The sequence below is a fragment of the Lethenteron reissneri genome, chromosome 24 (genome assembly GCF_015708825.2).
Source record: "Lethenteron reissneri isolate LAM-NWPU_2019-01 chromosome 24, ASM1570882v1, whole genome shotgun sequence".
Taxonomy (NCBI): Eukaryota; Metazoa; Chordata; class Hyperoartia; order Petromyzontiformes; family Petromyzontidae; genus Lethenteron; species Lethenteron reissneri.
Window position 1 is genome coordinate 3,002,669 of NC_083802.1, and position 24,123 is coordinate 3,026,791.

Here is a 24,123-nt window from a genome sequence, read left to right on the forward strand (position 1 = left end):
TATTAAAGAATGGTGGGTAATAATTGACTACTTTTATCACCGAGTGCACCATCCGTGCACCATCCGCACACCCTGGCGGCATTGCTGCAATCCATACAGCGTCTACTGCTACTTTGCATTGAAGGACCTCAACATTCAACGAAAACTATACGAAAGAATAATTATCAGACATGTTCTATCTTTTGCATCTCACTCCCACGCAGCTGTGTTTGTTCCCGACCACAAGGGGTAAGGAAACACGGAGCTGGCAATGCGTGTGGGGGTGAGCATCCCCGTCAAATGCCCCTAGCAACATCCCTGGAGGGCCTTTGTAAGAGCTGCCCTCAACAATTATGGGCTCCTCAGGGTTCTTGTGGAAGACGGCCTGGCAACTACCAGGGCCTTACCCCAATTCCAACCATTCTGTGCCAGAGGTCACCCAACATGAAAATTGTGACAGGATGATGACCTGGGGGCAGCCTCTCTTGTTTTAGATTTCTGGGTGTGGACACAGCAAGGTGTTCACCACTTGAAGCGTGTCAAGGGTCAGCCTAAGAAAAAAACAAGTTTTTTGGCCTCCCATTACACAATTCGTCTTACGTAAGTTGGTTTCTCAGTCCACTTATCCTGGCGAGGGTCGCAGCAGCAGCTACATTGATAAATCTTAGTTTCAATAATTTATGATCCAGACTTCACCATGATGGGGTCTCCTACATATTTTCATAAGGCAGTGTTATGGACAGTGGTGTGATGGCTTATCTGCATGTATGGGACCTGTACTGCACCAACACACAAGCCATTAAATTAGATTTTTGCAGCAAGGTATTAGCTATACTTCAGTGAGTCCACCAATACTGGTATCAAGTAGCCTATTATGCATAAACCTATACATTTTTAAAACGTTAGGGTATTCCCCCAGATTCATACTTTCATGTGAACACATTCAACCGCAATGGCTCATTTACAAGAAACAATGGCAAAAGATTAAATATGGTGTCCAGAATAAATGGGGAAAAAAAGCATGTCTGCTCTTGGCAAACCTAAGACAATGTATACATAAACATACAACTACAATTTTTCATAAAGAGCACCATCCTACAGTTGCATACAATATCCAAAAAATAAAATAAGGATTCAATATTAAACCAGCTAAATTTTATTGCACCTTTTTACAGTACAAAAAGCATTATACATGAGCTTTACATGCACAGCTTTTTATTTTTAAAGAGATGCATGTGTTTAACACTGAATTCACCAAAATCAAACCATTTATCCAGCTACATACACATTGAATGAAATACTTTCACTCAGAAAAACCAGTTCGATATACCTTTTAGTTGCCATACTACTCATGACAAGACCCCAACAGTAAGAATTAAAACCACCTTTACAATGGGGGTAAAATATAAGTTACACAATCAACCTGTGGTTTTGCATGTACACGTTGTTAAAGTACACAGATGACCTTTGGGAAACAAGTATCAGTTCATTTGAAACAGAACAGCAATTGTAACTTAAAACACACTCCTCGCTAGTGCAACACTAAACGTTTTACATTTGTTGGGTCACTGTTATAAAAGTACTATTCATAAAATGCCTACCAAGTGAGCTGAAAACCAATCGTGGTTACACAATCACTGCAGCACTTGTGTAGATTTGCAATCTTTGAATGCGTTCACACCATTGTCCTGGCACCTTGAGAAAACTATTTCAAACAGAGCTCTCACGACTGCACAAAGTTTGCGCAGCTGATAGGCGCCTCCTCCATCGTCTGAAATCGCAGTCTCATTCCGAGTGTCCCACACCTGCGGCTCTCAACTTACAGCATTTGAAACCACGATGACGCAGTGTGCATGCAAATCCGTCAAACGTCCAAATGTTTTGATAGGTTTCTTTCTACAAACATCACCTAGACCATCGGCAACAACCTCGTTTAGATTAACATAACCAATTTGAAAATTGAATATTAAAAGAATACACTCCCTGTTATTAACATATTGATATTGTAACCTCTAAATGCACCTATTATAAAATTACTGACGTTTCATTTTATTTCTGATGGCATTTTTTTCTGAAATTTTTATCTCAACATTTTTGTGGTGAATGTGGTTCTTGATTTTTACCCACGGAAACCATAACCCTACCAAGCTTACAGACTCACAACATCCAAGCTACCCATTTAGGTAAATTGTGACAAACTGTGGTTTCCTTAATGTCCGGAAGCAGCACTGATTTTACATTTAATCATCTGTTTTGACAAAACAAGACAACGCTTGCGGAGAAACGTAAGGTCAGTGTACATAATTACTCTGGTTTGCACAGGTCACTTAAGAAAATGGGAATTACTGGTTTAAAAAAATGCAACATTTCAAAACACATGTCTGGACTAAATATCCATGTATTTTCAACAAATGCTGGTCAATCAAATTAAATGTGTGTAGAATAAGACATTTCTTTTAACTGTCCATATTTTCACATCGTGTACAATTGTACAGTATCACTGAGGGAAAACAATGCGGGGAGAAGGCTTCGTATTTTTTTTAATACAACCTAAATATAATTCTTAAAGTATTTTTGTTGCCTACTTTTCCATGTTTCTTATTGGGTGGGATTGCATGTGGCACACGTTAATATCGGTATTACCAACACGAAGTACACAGTCGCAATTGAGGCTGCAAAGAAAACATGTGGACATCAAAACCAATTTCATTTGAATATATATCAAACTGACAAGTCCCAATTTACAATGCACCTTTTGGAGACCTAGAGAGCATTTAGAAGACAAAAATAAACAATAGTCCAACAGTTCTGAAAATCCAGGCTTACAGGTATTTATGAAACCCTGGATACAAAAGAAAATATTCTGAACACATTAAGTTTCAAAGAAAAACAGTGAAAATATTTTAAAATAACATTATTTTACAACGCTGCTTGCTGTGGCATGGATACATATCTTAACCTGCACTCGTGCAAACATATTCTGCTCTACATTAAAGGGACGGAGACGTACCTAGACCATGACAGAGCTTCGTAAAGGCCATTGTGTCTAGATGACGTCTCCACGGACTTGAGTCGGGGTGCTGAAACAAAGTACCTTAATTACAAAGTAATTTTCCCCACTGTATGCCAGTATATTCAGTCCAATGCTTGTTTAGTACTCATAATTGGAACAACAGTAGGATACTAATGAAATAGCAATGTCATTTTTGGTAATGCAGTGACACATTTTGAAAACAAATTAACAATGCATAGATCGTGCCTTTTTTCTCTGATAAGAATAAAGTACTGCTTATGAATTGTTTACATTGTAATGACACTTGAGAAACAACACCTGTGGTGGTAGAGAACAAGCGTGTGAACATTTTACAGCACATTGGATCGTGCAGACTGTCGAATGCTTATCGAGGCCATCCCCTAACTGTGCCACCATTGTTTATCCATATATGGCTCAGGGCTGATTACGAAAGGGGAGGTTATAGCTATGCCAGAGGGTGGTGCTAACAGGCCCTGTGGAGCAGGCATCTGTAAAGCATTCAGTTGTTCGCAGCATCGCGCTGTCTCTGCCAATTGTCATCTTCTACCCCCGAGTCACAGTCATCATCCGTCGAGTCCTTGGGAGGCGCTCTACAACACAAACGGACGGCAGCGACGTTAAAACAATACCCAGCCGACAAGAAAACGTTTCGGTGATCGTTGTTGGACACTTGATTCTACACCTCAAATAGCTCCACTTGAGCACAATTACTTCAATCCACATTGACAGCAGTAACAACAGGAACAATGTTGCAAAACGCTAAATAATGTTGGGAATAATCCAATCAGATGTACCTTATATAGGAGGGCTGCTTCTTGCCATCCACCACATCCTTGTCCAGCTGAACTCCCATGATGTCCGAGCACGGCACATCAAACATAGGATCAAGCAGCAGGGTCTCCTGCAAATACATGCACGACATTTCAAGTATTGGGAATGCACAGAACAAATGGCTTGTTTTATTAAAACATTGCAGCTTATTTAATTATGAATAAAACAGTGAATTGAAAATACATTTATTTTTCACTCAAATAAAGACAGTGACTTGACCATTTTAGTTTGGGTCCACCCCATGCGTTACTTACACTGCAGTTGGGGCCAGCCAATACGGCACGATGCTGTGCGTGTCGCAGCCAAAACATATTGAGAGAAACCTTCAATGCCAGAGGGCTTTTACATCCTGCTTCCATTCACTCGGCAGCAGCTTTTAAACAAGTCCGAGCAAGACACTATTTTCATAGCTTCATGTTACGTATGTGTGTTGAACTTCTTTCGCACGTAACCAAACGTGTTAATCGGAGGTGCGTACGACCTTGCACAGGCGCTCGCCGGGATCCCTCACCATGATGGAGCGCAGACCTCGTGCCCCGGTTTTCCGGTCGAGCGCCATACGAGCGATGGCATGAAGCGCGTCCGTCGACACGGTGAGTTCGCACTGCAAAGACCAAGACAAACAAAGATCCCCCGTATAGCCTTAACCAACAGTTGGGACAAGAGCTGTTAGCGAGTAGCACCTATGGAGACTGGCACTGTATACGAGGGGGTGGGTTGCCAGCACCACGCCCGACCGCCTTTTTCTCCCAAGTGGTGATGTTTACACACCACACCAAGTATTCATTTGAGGCAAGAGTCGACACCTCGGGTTCAGATAATCATCACTTGTGTTGACTGTGAGCGGGAATCGAACCCGGGTCACCAGGTTGGCAGCGCAGTGCGCTAACCTCTGCGCCACCGCTCCGAGCGCGCGCACACACACACACACACTAAACCCGCCGCACTACATTCACACGCACACACGGGCGAGCACCTTGTCCATGCTGAAGAGCGCCTGGTACTGTGGGATGAGCGCGTTGCGCGGCTCCGTGAGGATGCGCACCAGCATGGCCTCATCGAGCGAGTGCAGCGGCACCACGACAGGGAAGCGGCCCACGAACTCGGGGATCATGCCGAACTCGATGAGGTCGCGCGCCTCCACGTTGCGCAGCAGCCGGTCGCGCTCCTCCTGCTCCTGCACGGCGCTGCCGTCGCCGCTCGCGCTGCCGTGTGCCCGCCCGGCGTCGGCGGCCGCGCGCCGCCCAGCGCCCACGCTCACCGTGCCGAAGCCCAGATACTGCCATCGGGAGCGAAGACGTGACGCAGTTTACAAATGGAGCACACGCGTGACACACATGGATGACACAAATGCCGACATCTAATCGCATCACCGTCATGAGGTTAGCCGGTGTGACAGCATTATTTGAATGAAATAAAATTGACGTGTATTGAGGGTACATAAAAGGAATTCCAATGGTGCCGCAAGACATCTCACGATTAGAAACGGTCGCAGCTTTCAATTCTGTCTGGGTCGGCCTGGTGACATTATCTCTCCAGTACGGTGACAATATCTCTCCCCACTCGTGCTTATCTTCCCACATTCTCTCTCTTATCTCTCTATTTCCCGACACTCGCTTGTATCTGCACGTATTTTCGTTCCACCTTGGTCTGCCTTTGGGACTCTTGCCAGTTCATGAATCCTCTGTGATAGACTTAACTCCCTACAACCCCTCAAGGTCATGCTACTGCGGCGAGCTCTTCATCAACTCATGATTGTACTGTATTTAGTTCTGCAATTGCCAAGTTCTGTGAACAGACCCATTTAACTAGGTTAAAAAAATTCACCACTTACAAGAATTATCATTGGGATTTAAAATTATTTTTACATAGAAAACTTAGAAGCTTCTGTAACAAAACTAAAATGTTTTGTCGAAAGTGCTTTACAGGGTGGTTTTTGAATGACATTGGAATAGCAGTATAACTTTACTGTCTGAATAAAACATTTTCTGCCACAATGTAGACTTGTGATGTGAATAGGTGCTCGCATTGGACTGGTTGTGTTATTTCCTGTGAAGGCTTAAATACCTGAACTCAGGAAAAAAAATAAAAAATTTGCTCCACGGTATCCATCTGTAAACATGTTTTTGGAAATAGAGCATTAGCTATTGAACAATAAGACGATTATGATGACAATTTAAATAAGTACAATTATCTATCCAGCGCCATATTTACGAGAAAATGCTGCAAGCCCAAGACCTGCGGTGATTCTCCTGTGCAGAGGTTCCAGTAACTTTCAATCCGAGTCCCAAAGGCTGTACACGCAACGATGACGTTTAAAAAATGTTTTTTTACATTTTGCGAGTTGGGATGGACCTGCGATGATGGACACGCGTGGCTTGGTGGTTAGCCTACTGCGCTTTAGGACAGTAAACGCGTACAACTAAAGCAATGCGTTGCTGTAAACCCGCCCTAGAAATGACAGTTCACGCAAGAAAATCCCAACGCATTACACAACGACACGGTGCCTCACAGCGGAGACTGTGGAGCCAAGGTAAATAAATACCTTCTCATTCTTGCGGCGGCTAATGATGCGGTCGAGGCCGTTGAAGGCACCGGAGGCCACAAACAGGATGTTGGTGGTGTCCACCTGCACAGTTTCTCCACGCAGCTTGCGCGAATTCCTCTCGGGGACGTTCACCACCGTCCCCTCCAGCATCTTGAGCAGGCCCTGGTGAACGTGCGACGCACAGACAGCAGTCGGCATCAGGCTGTTTTCTCGCCGCACACAGTCGTGTGGTGTGCAGTCTCGGAATAAAGCGCTCGAGCAACCAGAAACACGGCAATGCAGCAATTCGTTGTGTACAATCAATTATTGTGCTCTTGATATCTGCACGTGTGAGAATTCTTTAGGATAACCATAGGACTGGTATATTCAGACTAACGGAGAAAACAAAACTATACCAATGAGATAATATATCATCAGGATATAGATTACATGGCAAATACAAGACAAAAAATTATCAATCATTGACAATTCATCACAGAATCACAACATTAGAGTAGGAGCAAGGCTGTTTACATCACAACACAGGTACAGAGAGGTCCCCTGTATAGCCATACTGTATTCTTGGTTCTTTCGGTAAAGTCACGTAGATATAAAATAAAAATATATAATAATAAATAAAAAATTAAAGCAAAAAACCACGACGTTTTGAACACAACACAAGCAGTCTTCATCAGGCGGAGAGAAAAGAGGGGACAAGCCTCCAAATGCAACTGCTTATATAAGGGTATATCATGGGACCTCCTTTGCCAGTACCAAAATATGAGAATAGGTTTTCCCCTTTTATCTAGCAACAAACAGGTGTTAAGATGTTAAAACACTCGTGCTTATAAGGGGCTTTCAAAGTGAGCAAAGCTGTGCGGCCTAAACAGCACGGGCGGGGCAGCCAGCGCCAATGAAGGAGCAAAGCACCACAAGTACAAGGAAAGCGAGAGCCAAGAATATGAATTCCTGCAGTCACGAAAGTTTTAAGTCAAAATGTAGCCATGCTGTCATGAGGCTAAGTTGACCTTATGGAGGCCCAGGACAAGTTCAGATGATCCTCAGTGGTCTTGGCCATGAGCGAAAATCAAACTCGGGTCACCGGGTTCAAAGTGCCGCGTGCTAACCGCTGCACCACCGCTCACACACACACCTGCTGCACACCCTCCCCACCAACATCCCTGAGCTGGTGGATGCCTGGCACACTGCCGATCTTGTCCACCTCGTCCAGAAACACGATGCCTGTGGGAACACACAGCAGAGGAACATCGGCTTAGAAGCTTCAGGACTGAAGCTTTAACAAAGACAAGCCACCGTACAACTAAATACATATTGTCATGTTGCATGTTCGTTGATTTTGTCTTCATGATAATCTGCCCAAAAGTCCTGTGAACACACCGTCTCAATCGGCTTTAATCCGATTGTTAATAGGTTTGGTATTTTCTTCAGATAATAGTTTTCATTGTATTAATAAAATTGCTTTTTGGAATAAAAGACTTTTACATCACCTACAGGGCTTAGACAAATATGCAGTATATATTTTCACAGTCTAAAATCTAATTAAAGCCACCCATAACTTCCAACAATAAATGATAAAATTGAAAATGTCCACTTCTTGTAAACTGCTTGAACCAAAGTTAACAATATTGAATTCAAAAACCGTTACGGTCATTTCAATGACTACAGCAAATAAACCAGAACCAATGCCAAATGTAAAACAATCCACAACGCAGAGAAAACTTTCCATTGGTGCCCACAAACATTAATAAGTTGACTATTTTGTCTAGAAAATACCAGACTATAATTAAAAAAATGCAAATAAGACCACACAAAGCTGCATAAGCAACTTAAACATGGATAAGTAACATTTCATACGTTCAAGTATTCGCGATGCAACTCTTCCATTTTATATTCTTGCGTATGGCAATACTTGAAGGAGCTATGTGTCATGTCTAGGTCTGCTAGCCACGACCAGAGGCCTTTGGGGGAGACTTCGCGCAGTTTTCATATTTCTTTAGAACTAGAAATACTTACGACATGCTGCAACAAGCAGTTACAAAACTTTAAGGATTTTTGTTCTGGATGGACATAACCTTTCACTAGCTCATGGCTAAAATGAATTTAGCAGTAGCACAAATTGATCTATTTAATGTCATCCATTACGTTAACTCATAAACATTGAGTTATAATTTGAGGTACACAGGAAACTTATTTAGGCCATCATGTCAACAAACACAAGGGAAACTGCCCTCTGTACAGCACGTTAATGAACTGATTTTCATACCAATTGCATAGCGCGCGGAGGAAATAATTCAGGAAGAGCGGCGAGTTGTATGTATGTTGAACTTATTCCGCACCCGTCCACCGTACGTAGCCAACCGTGCTAATCGGAATTAGAGACACTGTGGGCACATTGCAGTGACCAATGGACTGAGCAGGAAAGATCCAAACCGAATGACAATGAGGTGTGCGTACGAGCACCCGAGATGCCGATATGCGATTACGGTGGTGCACAGACGCATGGGATGACAGGGAAAACTGGTCAACGGTACGAGAATCGGCGGCTCCAGTGTGCTTGGCCATGCTGCAGCAAGACCTGCTACCTTGCTGTGCCTTCTCCACGCTGTAGTTTGCATCCTGCAGCAGCTTGGCGATCACAGACTCGATGTCTTCTCCCACATAACCCGCCTGTGTTAGCGTGGTGCAGTCGCAGATGGCAAAAGGAACGTCCAGGCATCGAGCCAGCGTCTGAGCCAGCAGGGTCTTTCCTGCATAGAAAAGTCGTGCGAAGGGGTGGAGTTTGTTCTTCATCAGCGGAGAGCACAATCATATGTTTGCATTACTCTACTGTCAAAATAAAAGCACACGATTCGGGGCACAACACCAATGCATGTGATAACACACACCTACATTTCATCTGTATACAGTACAATCATCTGCTCCACAGTACAAGTATAATGTCGAAGAGTTTATAAGAAACACCGATTCGGTCACAAACTGTTTAGCACCTGCTAGCCTTCTCTGCACACGTCCACAATCATGCAGGGATTGCCAACTGGGCATTATTAAAATGACTCTTGTGGATGGCGGTATTGAAGAATAAGACACTTCTCTGTACTATACATTCCTGATTTCCATTAGCATTAGATACGTCAGTAAATTAGCATTGTATAACACATTTTAATACAATGCTTAACACCATGTAGGAGCAAGAAGTGATTAATAAAATCAGTAACAGCCCAAGTAACATGGCTATTTCTCAATTCAAGATGCACGCAATGCATAGCCATTACATTTACCTGTGGATGTTTTCCTTATATTTTTGCCAATTAGGAGCACGAGAAAAACAATTCAGAATTACACTTTTAGAGTGCAGCACCAGCAGCACGACCGCACCTTTGGCCTGGATACAAGCAGCATTCACCTTTTCCCGTTCCGAAATGACTGCAGGTTGCAGGGTGGGTCCCGTTCACCGCTGAATCTCTGAACGCGCAAGCGGTTCAGCGTTAGTTTTATTTAGCGGCATAGCGCCATTGTTTTTAAAAGATATTGTACTGACCGCAGAGAACTGTAGCGACACGACCGCACTCTATATGATAGCTGGCACCAAACCGTGGCACACGCCCTCCCGCATGGCCTTGTGGGAGCCTCGGTACCGATAAAGTAATTTATTTTAGTTTTCCTTCCGGTTCCGTTCCGATGACGTACACGTATGGCATCGGAACAGGAAAGGGTCGAGGTAGAACTACTTCAGCACGAGCGTAGACTCCAAACAACAGACCGGAGCCGGTGGGGCCGAGCAGCACGATGTTGCTCTTCTCCAGGCGGATGTCGTGCGTGGGTGCGTCCAGCACGTCGCTGGCGCGGCGCTCGCGCGGCGGAGCCGGGCCCCCCTCCGGCCCCTTGTCTCCTGCTGCTGTCGCTGCTGCTGCAGCCGCCGGGGGCGCCCCCGGCTGCTGTCCGGTCCCCGCTGCTGCTGCCGCCGCGGCCGCCGCCGCCTGCTGCTGCGCTGACGCCCCCAACGCATTGCTGTGAAGGCCGATCCCAGAGATCTGCAACAGCTCTGCGCATGCCGGGGAGAGGGGACGGAGGAGGTAAACGTGCTCGATGTGGTGCTCCACCAATAAGACAACGCCTCTGCTGCACCTTTTGGTGCGGAATCTGTGAGCAGTGGGAAGTGATTTTAGATACATTTTCTGTGTAAAGTGTTTTTTTTTTTTTACGAAACTTTATTCCAGTGAGCAAAGGGAGGTTTGGATGCTTTTTTGTAGCAAGAGTAAGCAGCATTCGTGCCTTTTATACTGAAATGTATGGGTGATGTTAATCCTTTACCTGATCAGAATGATTTTGATTTACCTACTGTTTTGCACTGAAATTCCAATATTGTGTTTGACCTCACAGCAAATATTAGTATGCAAACAAGTATAAACAGCATACTAGATTTCTTATTAACTGTACTATAAATGGGCACCAATTCTCTCGATAAGCATGTTTTGCGGTTAGTTAACTTTTTGAACACATTTTCTATGAAAACCTTGATGACGACTGTAAACGGGAAAATGTATCTATTTTGCATTTCACACGTGGGGAGAACCCAGAGTGAGTGGCGGCCCTAAGCAAACTCGCGCTGCATGTAAAACTGGCTGTGAAAACACGTTGTGAACACGCACACCACACACATACACAGAACAATATCTGCAAGTGTTAAGAGAGAAAAAAACCAAGACATGTTTAGAAAATCACAGCTGTTAATATTTTGAAACAATTGGAAATGATAATTTTATTAAAAACAGAATACAGTAAAACTTTGGATTGCGAGTAACTTGGTCTGCGAGTGTTTTGCAAGACGAGCAATTTAAAAAAAAATATTAATTTTATAAACGAGCTAGCTCTTGCAATATGAGTAGTACGTGTATACGCTTTGTCTGCCGAGCGTCACGTGATCACAACTGATATACGAGTGCTTTGGATTACAAACACGTTTCCGGAACGAATTATGCTCGCAATCCAAGGTTTTACTGTACGCAGACAGTTCATGTCGTGAAATAGAAGGGAATATTAATTTGGCTTGGCAAGTGTTTCTGCATGCACAAAGAACCGTGAACATCAGGCTGGGCGCTGGAAGCAGAGAGCAGTATTCAAGGCAGTGTTGCTCTTCAGGGTAAGGCTTTTTCCTAACTCTGAAGAGCAATGACTAGATTAGCAATAGGACATTCCATCCACGGCATAATAATTGCAAGAAGGCCATGTCTCATCACTAACCAAACAATCTATCTTTAAACTGAATCTAATCAGTCACTGTAAGGGTTTTATTTGAAGCATCACCCAAGACAGTCAAAATATCCCAACACAGACTGCACTTGAACTCTGTTATGGGTGGGCATGGTTTGTGGGGGGTACTTCTTGGCACAAAAACAGGACCCTTGCATTCGTGAAGTCTTTCTCACAACTACGCTGCATACACTCACGCATGAGGAATAGTCAAAACATTACCAGAACACTTACTAAAGATGTCGTGTGAAAATATTTATCCAGTATTATATACATTTAAGTATCATGAACAAATGATTAATGTTCAGAAATATTTTATATTTAAGCATTTTAAAGTATACAAATTTACAATGGTCAATTATTGGGAGGGGGGAGGCATGCATCTGAGACAGTTTTGGAAATGTACACCATCTTGGCAGAGACTAATCGAAACAAGGTTGACTTTTGTTGACCTCTCACAAATTGGCATTGATGTTATTAACAATGGAAGGATGATGCACAGTTGATCTCAATAAAGATTCAAATTAACCATCTTTCACTTGTGAACATCCATTGTGGCAGTTGGGATTTAGACTTAATATCTGATTAATTATAGGTAAGGAAAGGTCTCACCAAAAACATGCTTCTACAACCATAGTGTGATTTAATCTCCAGACGTTACAACAGCCGATCAAGAGAGAGTTTAAATCCTGTCAGCGCACACACGTCGGTTTCCAAGAGTTAATAATGATCCTCATAATCGGTTAACCGTAGGTGCATGGACTGGCAGGAATTAAAAGGTCTCTTCTCTTAAACGACTGTCAAAATATCTGGAGATTAAAAATCTATGGTTAGAGAAGCGTCTATCTTCTTTGTGAGATCTTTATGTACAAACCGTTGTTTATATATAAACTTTGTATTTTGAGTTTAAATGCTCTAACCTGAGATTACTCATCAGCCTATATTATTCATATGGCTGACCATTTAAACAAAATATATTGTATGAATATGCACATTAAATTGTTGCATTTATATACTAAAACAATACATATGGCCTTTGCAGTTGTGATTGGTAGTTTTGGACAATCCGAAAGAATACTCCTGCTGCGAGGACAAAATTAAACTCAAAATAACACCGAATATTATTCATATATGGAAATAATTTTACTGTTTAAATAAGCAATGTTTTTTTACTACCAAGCAAATGTTTTAATAATTGCATCTTGTTTTTAGTTTTTGCTCGTGACTGCCATCTTTCACAAGATATGTGGATTGTTTTTACTATATAATAACATTAGCATGGTCAATAGAAACAAAGCTTGCAAGGACAACATTTTAAGAAGACCAAAAACCTTACAACAAAAATACGAAGCTGGAAAATCCAAGTCACCAATTACAATCACAGGACATAGTTATGTAAAATCAGCATTTCCAATAGGCAGTTTATATCTGTAATATTGGGCTGGATAATTACCACCAAGGACAGTATTTAAAAATCAATGTTCACATTTTAAAATTTAGGATTTCTCACGTAGAGTTCCAAATTTTATTTCAGCACTATATAAAGTTAAAGAATATCTCACCCTGAAATGTGAGCTGCTGTTGCTGCCCTCTCCATCCTAGCCTGCCCTTCCTACTGCTCCTATACCTTCCTGACACACAGGGCACATTTCATGCGCCCTCAACAACGGCAGAGGCAGTTGGTATTGAAATGCTTCACACGGCCTTGGCACATACAACACTTAACACCTGGGCTTGCTATGATTAGATTTTTGTAACATTTAAATGTTACCAGTGATTTAGACTGAAGGTGGGGTCAGATGTGGCAGCAGAAATATCCACATTGTAAATAGGTCGACTGGTATTTTTCTGTCTTTGTTTTTTGCCCATGTAGACCTGCATTTAGATAGTTTGTGACAGGGTCAATCCTTATAATTTATTTCCTCAGTTGTAATATGCACTTAAAACGTTACAATATCCTATGTCCAGGGTTATAAACATGGGAGAAAATGTGTGCATATGCATGCGTTTGTCCTTGTAAGTATTTAATGAGGGATAACAACATTGTGTTCCAAGTCACATTAACGAGGCTATGTCATTAGTTGCGGCATCACATGCCAATTACATCGTGCCTTGGCCGGCAAGGAAAATACTTTAAATGCTCGATTAGGTCACAAAGTTTTGGCCAACCAATTCATAAATTTGTCTGGCTTTCCGCAGAGCCAACTCTACAATAGCAACGGTACTTTATTTAAAAACGTAGTTTATATTGGATAATTTTTACAAGTGTTAACAAGTGTTAACATAGATGAACAGATTTCATGAATCCATGCTTTCAAGTCAAATATAATAATCCCAAAATTGTGACCTCCATGTTTGTTGCAAAAGGATACTTTTCTAAATGCGTAGACTAGAGTTTTATAAGTAAAGTGTGGGTCTGCTGAAGCCAGCATGGGTTAGTGGTTATCTCAATTGGTAGTCCTGAGCCAACCAGTGCAAATTTCACATTTCTATGGTCAGGGCAATACATTATTTTTTGTCCACAAAAACTATCTGAAGTATGTAAATACTAGCATTAACATAGGTCTATTTTAATTCCATATGCTGTGATGATACTTAATCATGCGCACAATTGTATACACCAAATCGATCAAAAATAGTCGAGTCGTTTCTCAAGACACTGCTGAATGAAGGCTTCCCCGACCATGTTGGTCATGGAGGTGGGTTGTTATTTAGCCATTTTCCCACTCTACTTCACTGCGGAGTGACCTCACCTTTATTAAGAATGTAATCGTAGCAAGCCACAGTTCGCCAACATAACTCATTAGCAACAAATACAACAACAAATACATGTGTTTTCAATTTCACGAAATGTAAAAATATTAACTTGGTTAATTGCAAGATGAAAATAAAAAAGTCTATTTTGATACAGTATACACTGTAATGTGAAGAGTTACCAAGTAAAAACACCACACTTGCGTCAACCAAATGCACACCGTGCTTGGTGTCCTAAATTTAGAAGAAAAATATCAGCACTGTTTACCCATATCTAGTTCCATAAAAGTGTTTTCTTTCGTGCTATTATAAAAGCAGCAAAAGCAGTTGTTAGAGAAGCAAGAAATCAGAAGGGTCGTTAGCATTTGCATTTGGCAGGGACAAAATTTGGCAATTGTTTGGGGTGTGGGGTATGTAGGTAACAAGAACTAACCATATTTACATGCACGCATGAAACAACACAGAGCATTAAGGCAAATGGCTTAAAACCAAAACATGTAGAGTTAAGTGATTTAATAGCACTTTGGATCATCCAGTTTAACCTGCTGCACGACATTAGCTTGGCATGGCCAATTAAAAAAACTGTTTAAAAGTGTCTTTAGATAAGAAATGAGTCTGAAATATTTCAGATTAAATTGCTACTCTATAAACACGTGAATTGTAGATGTCCAACTGCAGCAACTGGCAGGTGCTCCAGAATAGTTTTTGCTCCACGAGTTTGAGCTGCTGCATTGTTGTCATATTGTGTGGGCAGGGCACTCGTTTCACCGCTGTCTCTGAATGGAAAGGATGGATGGGGAGGAGTTGGTGGGAGGTGAAGTGGAAGGGGACCACTTACTTGCAAACCTGTACTCATCCTCTCTTCTCCTCACTTCGAGCTCTACAGCAGGGAGGGGGAGAGAAGCAAGCAAGCAAGCGGACATTCGGAAGAGGAAAATGAGACAATGAGCCCTGATCCTGTATACACTTGTCGGACACGGAGCCTCAAACAGCCCTTATTAATAGAGATCCGCAAACTAATTCCAAAAAATCAACAACACTTTGGTGTCCAGTGATAACCAAATTAACACACTTATTAAATTAAGGTAATATTTAAATGTGGCATTTATTCCTCTGTCTCAAGGACATTGACAGAGATGAGAATATCCCCAAGCTTATTTTAGACGCAATGAGTTACACTCATTGGGACTGTTGACAGAAACAATCCAGTCCCTCTACGCAAGGCATTCCAACTAATTGCTTTCATTTTTCCACGACTGACGTAAGTTGAAATTGAAGATTTAATTTGTAGCCAGATGCATATTTCCCTGCACTCAATTTTATTTTTCTAAGCAGAATTTTGCGTAATGGAGGGTTTTTTCTTCTTCAAGATTACTCCGAGTAATGTATATTTAAACCAAGTTTACGTTGCCACAACCTAAAAGTTAGCTGATCATGGTCAACGGAGCAAATTAATCAGATTCTTGAACAAATTACAAGAGTTCTCAGATTAAATTATTAGAGCTTAATAATGTGATAAATACGCACTGGCTGTTTCTGGCTGTAGCCGTGTTGGACATTCCCTGTGACTTTAAAACAGGACCCGTGCTATGCTGGGAGAGTGAATTTGACCAAAAGATTGAGTGTTGGCCAATGTTTATGTAGGTCTAATAGAAAACAAGACAGTAGAGCAGGGACTAAAGCAGAGGGTTATGCGGTTGTGCTACACAGACCATTGTGTTTTAGGGTTGTACCAAGTGTTTATTTGGCATGAAGTCCGACGTTTCATTGACCATGCTGGGAGCTTCCTCAGACTGAAAACGCCCCATCAATTCAGTTCCTGCAGAAGTGCCCAGCAACATTGCGTTTATTTTATACGTTACACGGATAATCCTATTCATCTAGTTTTCCGGTTTTTTTTCTTAAGGGATTATGCATGGTCCGCGAGCACAGCAATTAATTGATTTTGGGTGGTATTCTTTTGCCGATGGTGTGATCCCAACTCAGTCTCTTTCCCCCCTGCTCGTATTCTGGTAGGACCTGGGTGCCCCCCCATGATGCTAAATGCCAATGTTACCCACAGCTAGTTTTTTTTTATCCTTATTACAACCATGCACATTGACGCCTTACTTATGGACTTACAAAACGTCGTGAGAATTGTTTTATTATGTTTTATTTTTATTATTTTATTACTTCCCTTCTACGTGACTTTACCGAAAGAAACAAGATGTATCCCTATTCAGTAAACACATTATTTTGTCCAAAAATTTCCAAATATGCGTTAAATTTTTGATATAATGGCAACACTGAAAAAGTAGCTTCTTTCAACTCGTGAATTAGCTACTGAATAATGAACATGTGCAGGTGGCATTACGCTACCACAAAAACACACAAGCCAAAGCCACTCGCCGAAACATTGCATAGGCCGAGAGCCATTATAAACATCAGTGGAACACAATCTGCACCACTCTAAATATGAAGTATAAGTCAAGCATGTCTGCTGAGAAAAATACTTCTACCCGTACCAAGATGTGGACTTGGACACACAAGGAAGCACTCGGGATAGGTTTTGTTAACGAATCAAAATGGAAAGTATTGAAAAGAAAACACAACATCAAAGTCTCGTGTATTTTTTGTTCAACGGGCAAGTCAACACGTACATTAATGGGCAAAAAATAATTGTTTTGACCTGACCATGCAAATACGACTTTTATTCATGGGTCACCATGCTAAGTTCAAGATGGATTAACATACATCAGTCTGATGGTTTAACAAACGCCAGTACGTTTGACACTAGGAAGTGTTCAAACTTTAAATATTTAAGTTGATAACAAAGCTTCATAATATACAGTCGAATACTTATGTATATACTTTCTATGCGTCTAAAAAAGACAAATATTTCGGTTCACATTTTTAAGTAGATTTCGATTTAAAGCTTTCGTGAGGGATTCATATTCTTGAATATTTTAAGTAGTTTAAGAAATATCAGTAACGTCAACTCTCCGAGCTATCGTCCTGCACACGATGGTGCGCTGCTAGCTGCAGTGTTTCGTAAGGGTATTTTATGCAAACAGAACTAAACCAAACAATATTTTTCTATTTTACCAGGTAAGGCCCACTTGCTGGTGTGCTGACATTTATTGGGGAAGTCAAACGTGAGCCTGAGATTGAGTGAATGGGGGCCATGTGGTCCACGAGGCAAAGACAAACACTTCAGAGTTAGACCGTGAGCACGATGCACACGGGATTTGGTTCGTGCTTTGTCATTACAAAAACTAAAACTATTCTATATTTTACCAAGCAATGCCCACTGAGCTACGTAGCTCTTTTCAGAAGCGATCTGGCCACAAATGATAGCTTAACGAAGTGGCTTATCACGTGGAAATTCATAGCAGCCAAATACTCTAAACGCATGTTTCTAAAAGTACAGGGAAAACTGGAGGAACCAGAGAAAAATCCAAGCAACCACGGGGAGAACATGCAAACTCCAAATATATAGGCATCATGGTCAGGATCAAACCTACGTCATACCAGGCGAGATAGTTAACATCTCGCCACCGTGACGAGATGTTAACTATATGAATGATAAAAATGAAGCAAATAAAATAATAAGTTAAAGTTAGGAATAAAGGGCATTTTCTAACCATTTAACTCAGGTAACCAAAAGAAATGTCATTCATAATCATTAACCTCATTTGATGGCATGCGTTGCAAAATTGCACACTAGAGGGCGCTCTATAACTAGAAAAAGCGCTCAGATGCAACGGAGGTGTCCAAATGTTCAAACTAAAACTAAATTATTTTATTTGACCGTATAAGGCCCACTGATAAAGCTCTTTTTCAGAAGCGACCTGGCCACAAATGAGAACTCAACGAAGTGGCTTATCACGTAGACATTTCTAGCAGCCTAATTCTGTTTTTAAACGTGGAGGGAAACACCGGAGGACCCGGAGAAAAATCCACGCGGCCACGGCGAGAGCATGCAAACTCCAAATATGAAGAAACCAGGGTCCGGATCAAACCTACGACCTCCTGTATATCAGGCGAGGTAGTAAACAGCTCACCACCGGTGGTGCAAGCTTCTTAAATCCCCCACCTCTGTCCAACTAGAAATCTAACGGGTACACACCCACTGTTAGTCACTAGGCAAGTCACGTGTGACAGGGTAAAGTGTGGGGACTCCCACCTCTTCCAAGATGTCAGACCAGAGTGAAAGAGTAGACCAAGTTCCCTCTAGAGTGGCTCTATAAAGCTCCCTCTAATAAAGGCCCTTATGCCAGCAGTGACATGGGCAAGCAGTGACAAAGCAAATGTGGTGTTGTACCTTTATTTTATTTTACCGTATTGTTTTCGGAAAATATCTTAGGAACAAGCCCACTTACAGAGGTGTTTTTTTAAAAGAGCCATCTCAGCAGCCCAACTCTTTCTAACTTAATTTAGAAAGCAGTTATTCAGCTCATGTGTAGGTCAACAAAGCCAAAGGTTAAAACGAATCCTGCATGACAGTAAACTGAACGTTGTATTACGCTGTGGTGATGACAAGGTACAGGAACATCACGATAAGGTGTGATGGTTATTCTCAACAGCTTGCTGCAGCAATCTCGGGACAATCCAGTGTTGCTTGGGGGCTGCAGACATAAACAACTGATGATTATATGGCTGCAGGAAAGACTCTTCTCTCAACGAGTGCAAATGTGTGCACACCTCCGACACTTGCCTATCCATTATTAAATTTCGATTTAAAGCTGCAGGGATTCATATTCTTGGTTCTTTCGGTAAAAGTCACGTAGAAGGGAAATAAAATTGTTAAATTTTTATTATTTTCCTTCTACGTGACTTTTCCGAAAAAAACAAGAATATGTATCCATTATTACTTCACCCGAAAAAAAAGTGTACGAGGCCAGCTGCTGCTGTCATGCACAACTACCTAAAATCAGTTGACAGGGCGTCTGTTACGTGAAGCACAGTGCAGAGTTCTGCATGCTGGTCTCACGGCCGTAAACATGCAGATACTTGATAAAGCATCCAGTGGCTACGGCATGTCATGCGTAGAAAACAAAAACTATAAATAACCTAACATTCTCGTGGTACAAGAATATTAAGCACCACTACATGTTAAATGACTGTCTATCGCTACATACCCAGACTAATAAATCACACAACAGGCTCGACTTAAGGAACCCGTGGGGTTCAACTGGGTTTGAGTTCACTCACGTGTCTGAAAAATGTGGGTCGAAGGGAAACAGTGGGGTCTGTACCCACTCATTGCAGACATGTAACCTTGGCAAGTATCCCGCTGATATAAATCTCTCTGCTCAGCTGCGCATGTGCGGAATGTTTGCTTGAAAATCTTTTTTTATGCACTTCCCTTGAGGGATACAAACAGTTTCACAAAATAACATGTGTACAGAAACCCGTCATTCATGTCGAACAACATATTCCTTTCAACAACTTAAACCAAAGCAAAGCATTATCAGCAGCTGGACAACAAAGGCACTTGATTTATGTGTTTACGGAAACCACTTCTGGAAATGTATGCCAAAAGCTGAGTCACAGAATGGAGTTCTGCTTAATATTTATACTTTTAATTCTACGACAAAGCAGTTACTATTCTTTGGGTCTTTCGGTAAAGTAATTGTTTGCTATTTTCTTTCAACCTGTCTACGTGACTTTACCGAAAGACCCAAAGAATATGAATCCCTAAAGTCATGAAAGCTTTGAGTCAAGATTTAAAGCAGTTATTGTTTGAGAAAATAGTGCTTTTTTGTAAAAGGTGACCCATTCTTCTATAGTTGGAGAATGCAGATTACAATGTGGGGTCATAAATCGCTGAAAGTTTACATGAATTTGATTTAATAGAATACACCTTTGTTTCTAAATTTCAAGGAATTTTGTTCAAGGTCACAAAGGCAATCAATGATTATCAATACCCAATGCTTCCTGTTGAACAATCAGGAAGACCATTCAACTATATATTTAAGGATACTGTACATCCGTTTTCCGTTTGATTTGCATAGGCTGGCTAAGCTGGTAAATTTAATACAATCGGTTCGGTATGTTAATTGTAAGTTTTGTATTTGAGCTAGGATTTGGGTGCACAATATCTTTCCGATGGGTTTTACAAAGTTATAAACGTATAACGATTGTGTGTGCTGGTAATTCCGCAAATAGATCATTAGGTGGCTGTGGGATCCAAGTTGCTGAGTCAATGCACTGCTGAATCAAGGAAGTGTGATTTCTGGGCGTTGCTTGAGCATAATACTTCACTGGTCAGTGTGGCTGGCGGGGCCCATGTCAGATTCAGCTATCACTCGCCATTTATAACGACGGTCGTGAATAGACGTGATACTCAAATTACCGGGTCCGTCCCTCAGTGTGCCGACTAATAAGTCACATGGTACTCAAATATCCTAAAAGACCAAAATAATTTCAGCTTTTAAGCCCCCCAAAAATTATAAAACCAATGGGGGCGCATCAAATGTTCCATTTGCATGTTGTGCACAGTACTTAAATAAGACGCAAACGTTGTGCCCCACTTTGATTATGGCCTCGCTTAAGATTAATGTGACAAAGACAAGACAAACACTAATATAATCAATAATGATATAATCACGCAACTTTTACCAATAAACTATTCTACATTTACTTGAATCGCCGGAAGAAACACATTTAATTTAGAAACCATCTAAAAACACAAACACCTCAGAATGCTGTACACAGTGACTATATAATGATAAACAGTACAGAGACATAAAACCAAACAAAAGGAATTAGTTGGGCAAATAGACCTGTGATGTGACACACACAAGCTGTTTCAACAAAATATTAAAGAAGACAAAAAACAACTCCCCACACACTTGTGCATTCTGTGAACCGGATCATCTTGATGGCAACATGCCTCATGACAAAATCTACCATCACAAATAACAAAGACATCTCTTGCTTAGATAAAATTGTTGCCAGAGGCTATCAACAAGCACATCATCATCGCAGGAGATGAGCCCAGCCACTGTTTAACCATGCACCACTCACCTTATGAGTAGACTGAGAAAATGTCTTTATTAATTTACGAGGGAAATTTGTCACTGTTACGTATGACAATGAATCAACATGAAACATAAAGCAATGTGCAGATCAGCACAACCCTTGATCACGCATACACTACTGCTTGAAGGCCTCCCAATGAAGTGTTGGGTGATGGGAGTTTGTTTCGACCATACTTCAACACGCTGCTCAGGACTGGTTCCGATATCACTCGCCACTGATTTCTAGTCGTGGCTGGGAGTCAATCTCAGGTGAAATGGTTCGTAGGTTCAGTGCGTGAACCGCTTCGCCTCCACTCGCCCCCCCCACACACACACACACACATTTGTTTAGATACACCAGGGGTCGGCAACCAAAATAACAAGAAGAGCCATTTCTTTCCAATTCGGTACAAAATTCAGTATTTCAAGAGCCGCAATGCATCTGAGTACATACTGTACATACGTACATATCGTCAAGAAGCAGCCCGTAAAGAGCCGCATGCGGCTCCGGAGCCGTAGGTTGCCGACCCCTGAGATACACAAAGGCTTACCTCGCGGGGAAAGCGGAACTTGCTTGCTCTCCAGAGCCTCGCTGGATTGACGGCCGGGTGCGGGGATGTTGTTGTAGATGCGCTTATAGTGGTTGTACACAGCCACGGCCAGCACCTTCTTGGCGTACGACTGCCCAACCACAAACTTGTCCAGGAAGTCATAAATCTAACAATTTCACAATGTGAGAAGCAAGCACGTAAGCAACATTAAATATGCCATCATAGCAGTAACATCAGGAGGTGGCAAAATATAATAGTACAAGCCTTTTGCCCGTCCAAGAACGGGTATATTGCAATAAATCTGAAACTTGCAAGTGAAAAGCAGACCGCGACGTGATATTAATTGCATCAATGCGTGTGCAATTTGTAAGGGCGCGGTGACACAGACCTATGTCATTTTAAGGTTACAATCCCTTGTTCATCATGACGTCCTTTTTACTTCTATGTCTCAATAGCGTTACGGAGATCGCGTGACGTGAGGGTTCTGCCTTTGTAGTGAGGGTTGTGAGTTGACGCCGAGGAGGGGGGAGGAGGCGCCTCGACCCCCCATGTGGAGTGACGTGACCCGCTAATTATTGGGGGGGGGGGGGGGGGTGTCCATTTGGAAGACGTCACCTCCCCGACACTTTGAGATTGGAGCAACATCTGCCAATTAGGCGGCACTTATTTCCACCAGAAACCTTCCTGACATTCTTACAGTAGAGGCCATTTTATCCTCTGGGTGCCAATCTGTGATTGATAACCTGCGCTCCACTTACCAACATGTGCCTCAACAACGTCTTCCTGATTACGTCTACAATGCTCCCCCCTGCTACATGCTACTCTGAAAATTCAGGTGGTTTCCCATATCCTAGGATGGACAAAATAAACATTTAAAGCGTGCTCTTTTGAAACATGGAGAGGAAGACCTAAAAGAGAATGGGCTTGATAACACAAGGGATTTGTGCCAGAAAGATGTGGCCACAACTTGAGCATATTGGCACAAGACAGAGGAAAGTGGAAACAACAAATGACGAAATGTGATGTGGGGACACCTACGGGCTCTCTGCCCATGGATCGTGATGACCCTATCCTGCCATGTCACATCACTCCTAGATCATTACAGACAGATTTGACTAGTTTATTTATGTAAAGGCTTCACTAAGTAAATATATGCCAAGAGCACAACTAAAATGTAATTGGTGCAATTAAACATTACAAAAGTAAAAGTATGCCACTTTTATATTATACTGTTATAAAGAAAGAATTTAAGAGCAGCCTTCTGCCCTTTGAGCATCGGGGCATTTGGAAGATAGGATTTATTTGGATAGTCTTCAAGCACTGCAAGCTTTTTATAGGACGAGTTATTAAAGCTGAATACTTATCTCAAACAAGTCCTGAAAGTTTGGCTTCGAACATTGTATGAGTAACAAAATATTCATTTCACAGTTTCCATGCAGTAGTGAGTGAATGAGGCAAGATCAACCGACTCCTTCGTCTTCTACATTTTTGTCTTCTACATTTTTACATTAGGCGACTGCTAAAGGTTCAAATCTAGGACCACTGTGACGTGGTTTAGTACAAAGGCTCCTGACTAAAAGTTACTTTGATTCATGTAAAATGTCATTAAACAGACCAAAATATTCTTCCACTACAAAGTTCCCGGCCAAAACTATTTTTTTCAAACGGCTTAACAAATGAATTACAGGACATTTGCAACTGGGACTTCGAACCTAGGACAACATTTAGAGCCTGGTTAAACATTAACATCGCATTATGTTCACAGCTTAAAATAGCTACCACCTGACAATATTAACTCTGAAGAGAAATTAACTCTGCTTAAAGACCACGTGTTCACAACTTCATGAGGGATGCCTGAGGTCATGAGAAAGATACAGACAGGTGGACCTTGTACACATACTGCCAAGTGCTTATTTATTTATTCATAAAGGACTAGGATATTTTCTGTGTAACTATCTGTACTTGTGCACTAATTCATAGATAGTCAATACTACCTTTGTTTACCAAGAAAAAACAAACGCTTGTGCTTACGTGCAATGATTGGTTAAAATGTTATTAGTTTATGCAATCTGACACTTTAATGTACCATAGTCATATAGCCGAGTGGTCAGTGCACTCAGATTTGATTGTCCACGAGAGAGCTTCTACATGAACACAAAGGTCCCCCCCGTA

General features: G+C 41.7%; 1 protein-coding gene across 2 annotated transcripts in view; it reads right to left on the minus strand.

The window, feature by feature from the left end:
- Window positions 1-1,119: 1,119 nt before the first annotated feature.
- Window positions 1,120-24,123, minus strand: part of CLPX (caseinolytic mitochondrial matrix peptidase chaperone subunit X) — a 33,447-nt gene continuing 10,443 nt past the window's right edge. Inside the window, exons 5-15 of one of the 2 annotated variants that reach the window (XM_061557976.1) lie at window positions 21,952-22,117; window positions 15,235-15,276; window positions 13,205-13,273; window positions 10,153-10,434; window positions 8,975-9,139; window positions 7,525-7,613; window positions 6,390-6,554; window positions 4,821-5,123; window positions 4,356-4,448; window positions 3,808-3,914; window positions 1,120-3,603 (exon numbers count right to left, since the gene is read on the minus strand). In XM_061557976.1, coding sequence (XP_061413960.1) covers window positions 3,513-3,603; window positions 3,808-3,914; window positions 4,356-4,448; window positions 4,821-5,123; window positions 6,390-6,554; window positions 7,525-7,613; window positions 8,975-9,139; window positions 10,153-10,434; window positions 13,205-13,273; window positions 15,235-15,276; window positions 21,952-22,117 — 1,572 coding nt within the window. In that variant the 3' untranslated portion in view covers window positions 1,120-3,512. The remainder of the gene's footprint in view (window positions 3,604-3,807; window positions 3,915-4,355; window positions 4,449-4,820; window positions 5,124-6,389; window positions 6,555-7,524; window positions 7,614-8,974; window positions 9,140-10,152; window positions 10,435-13,204; window positions 13,274-15,234; window positions 15,277-21,951; window positions 22,118-24,123) is intronic. The other variant, XM_061557977.1, reaches the window with a different exon arrangement.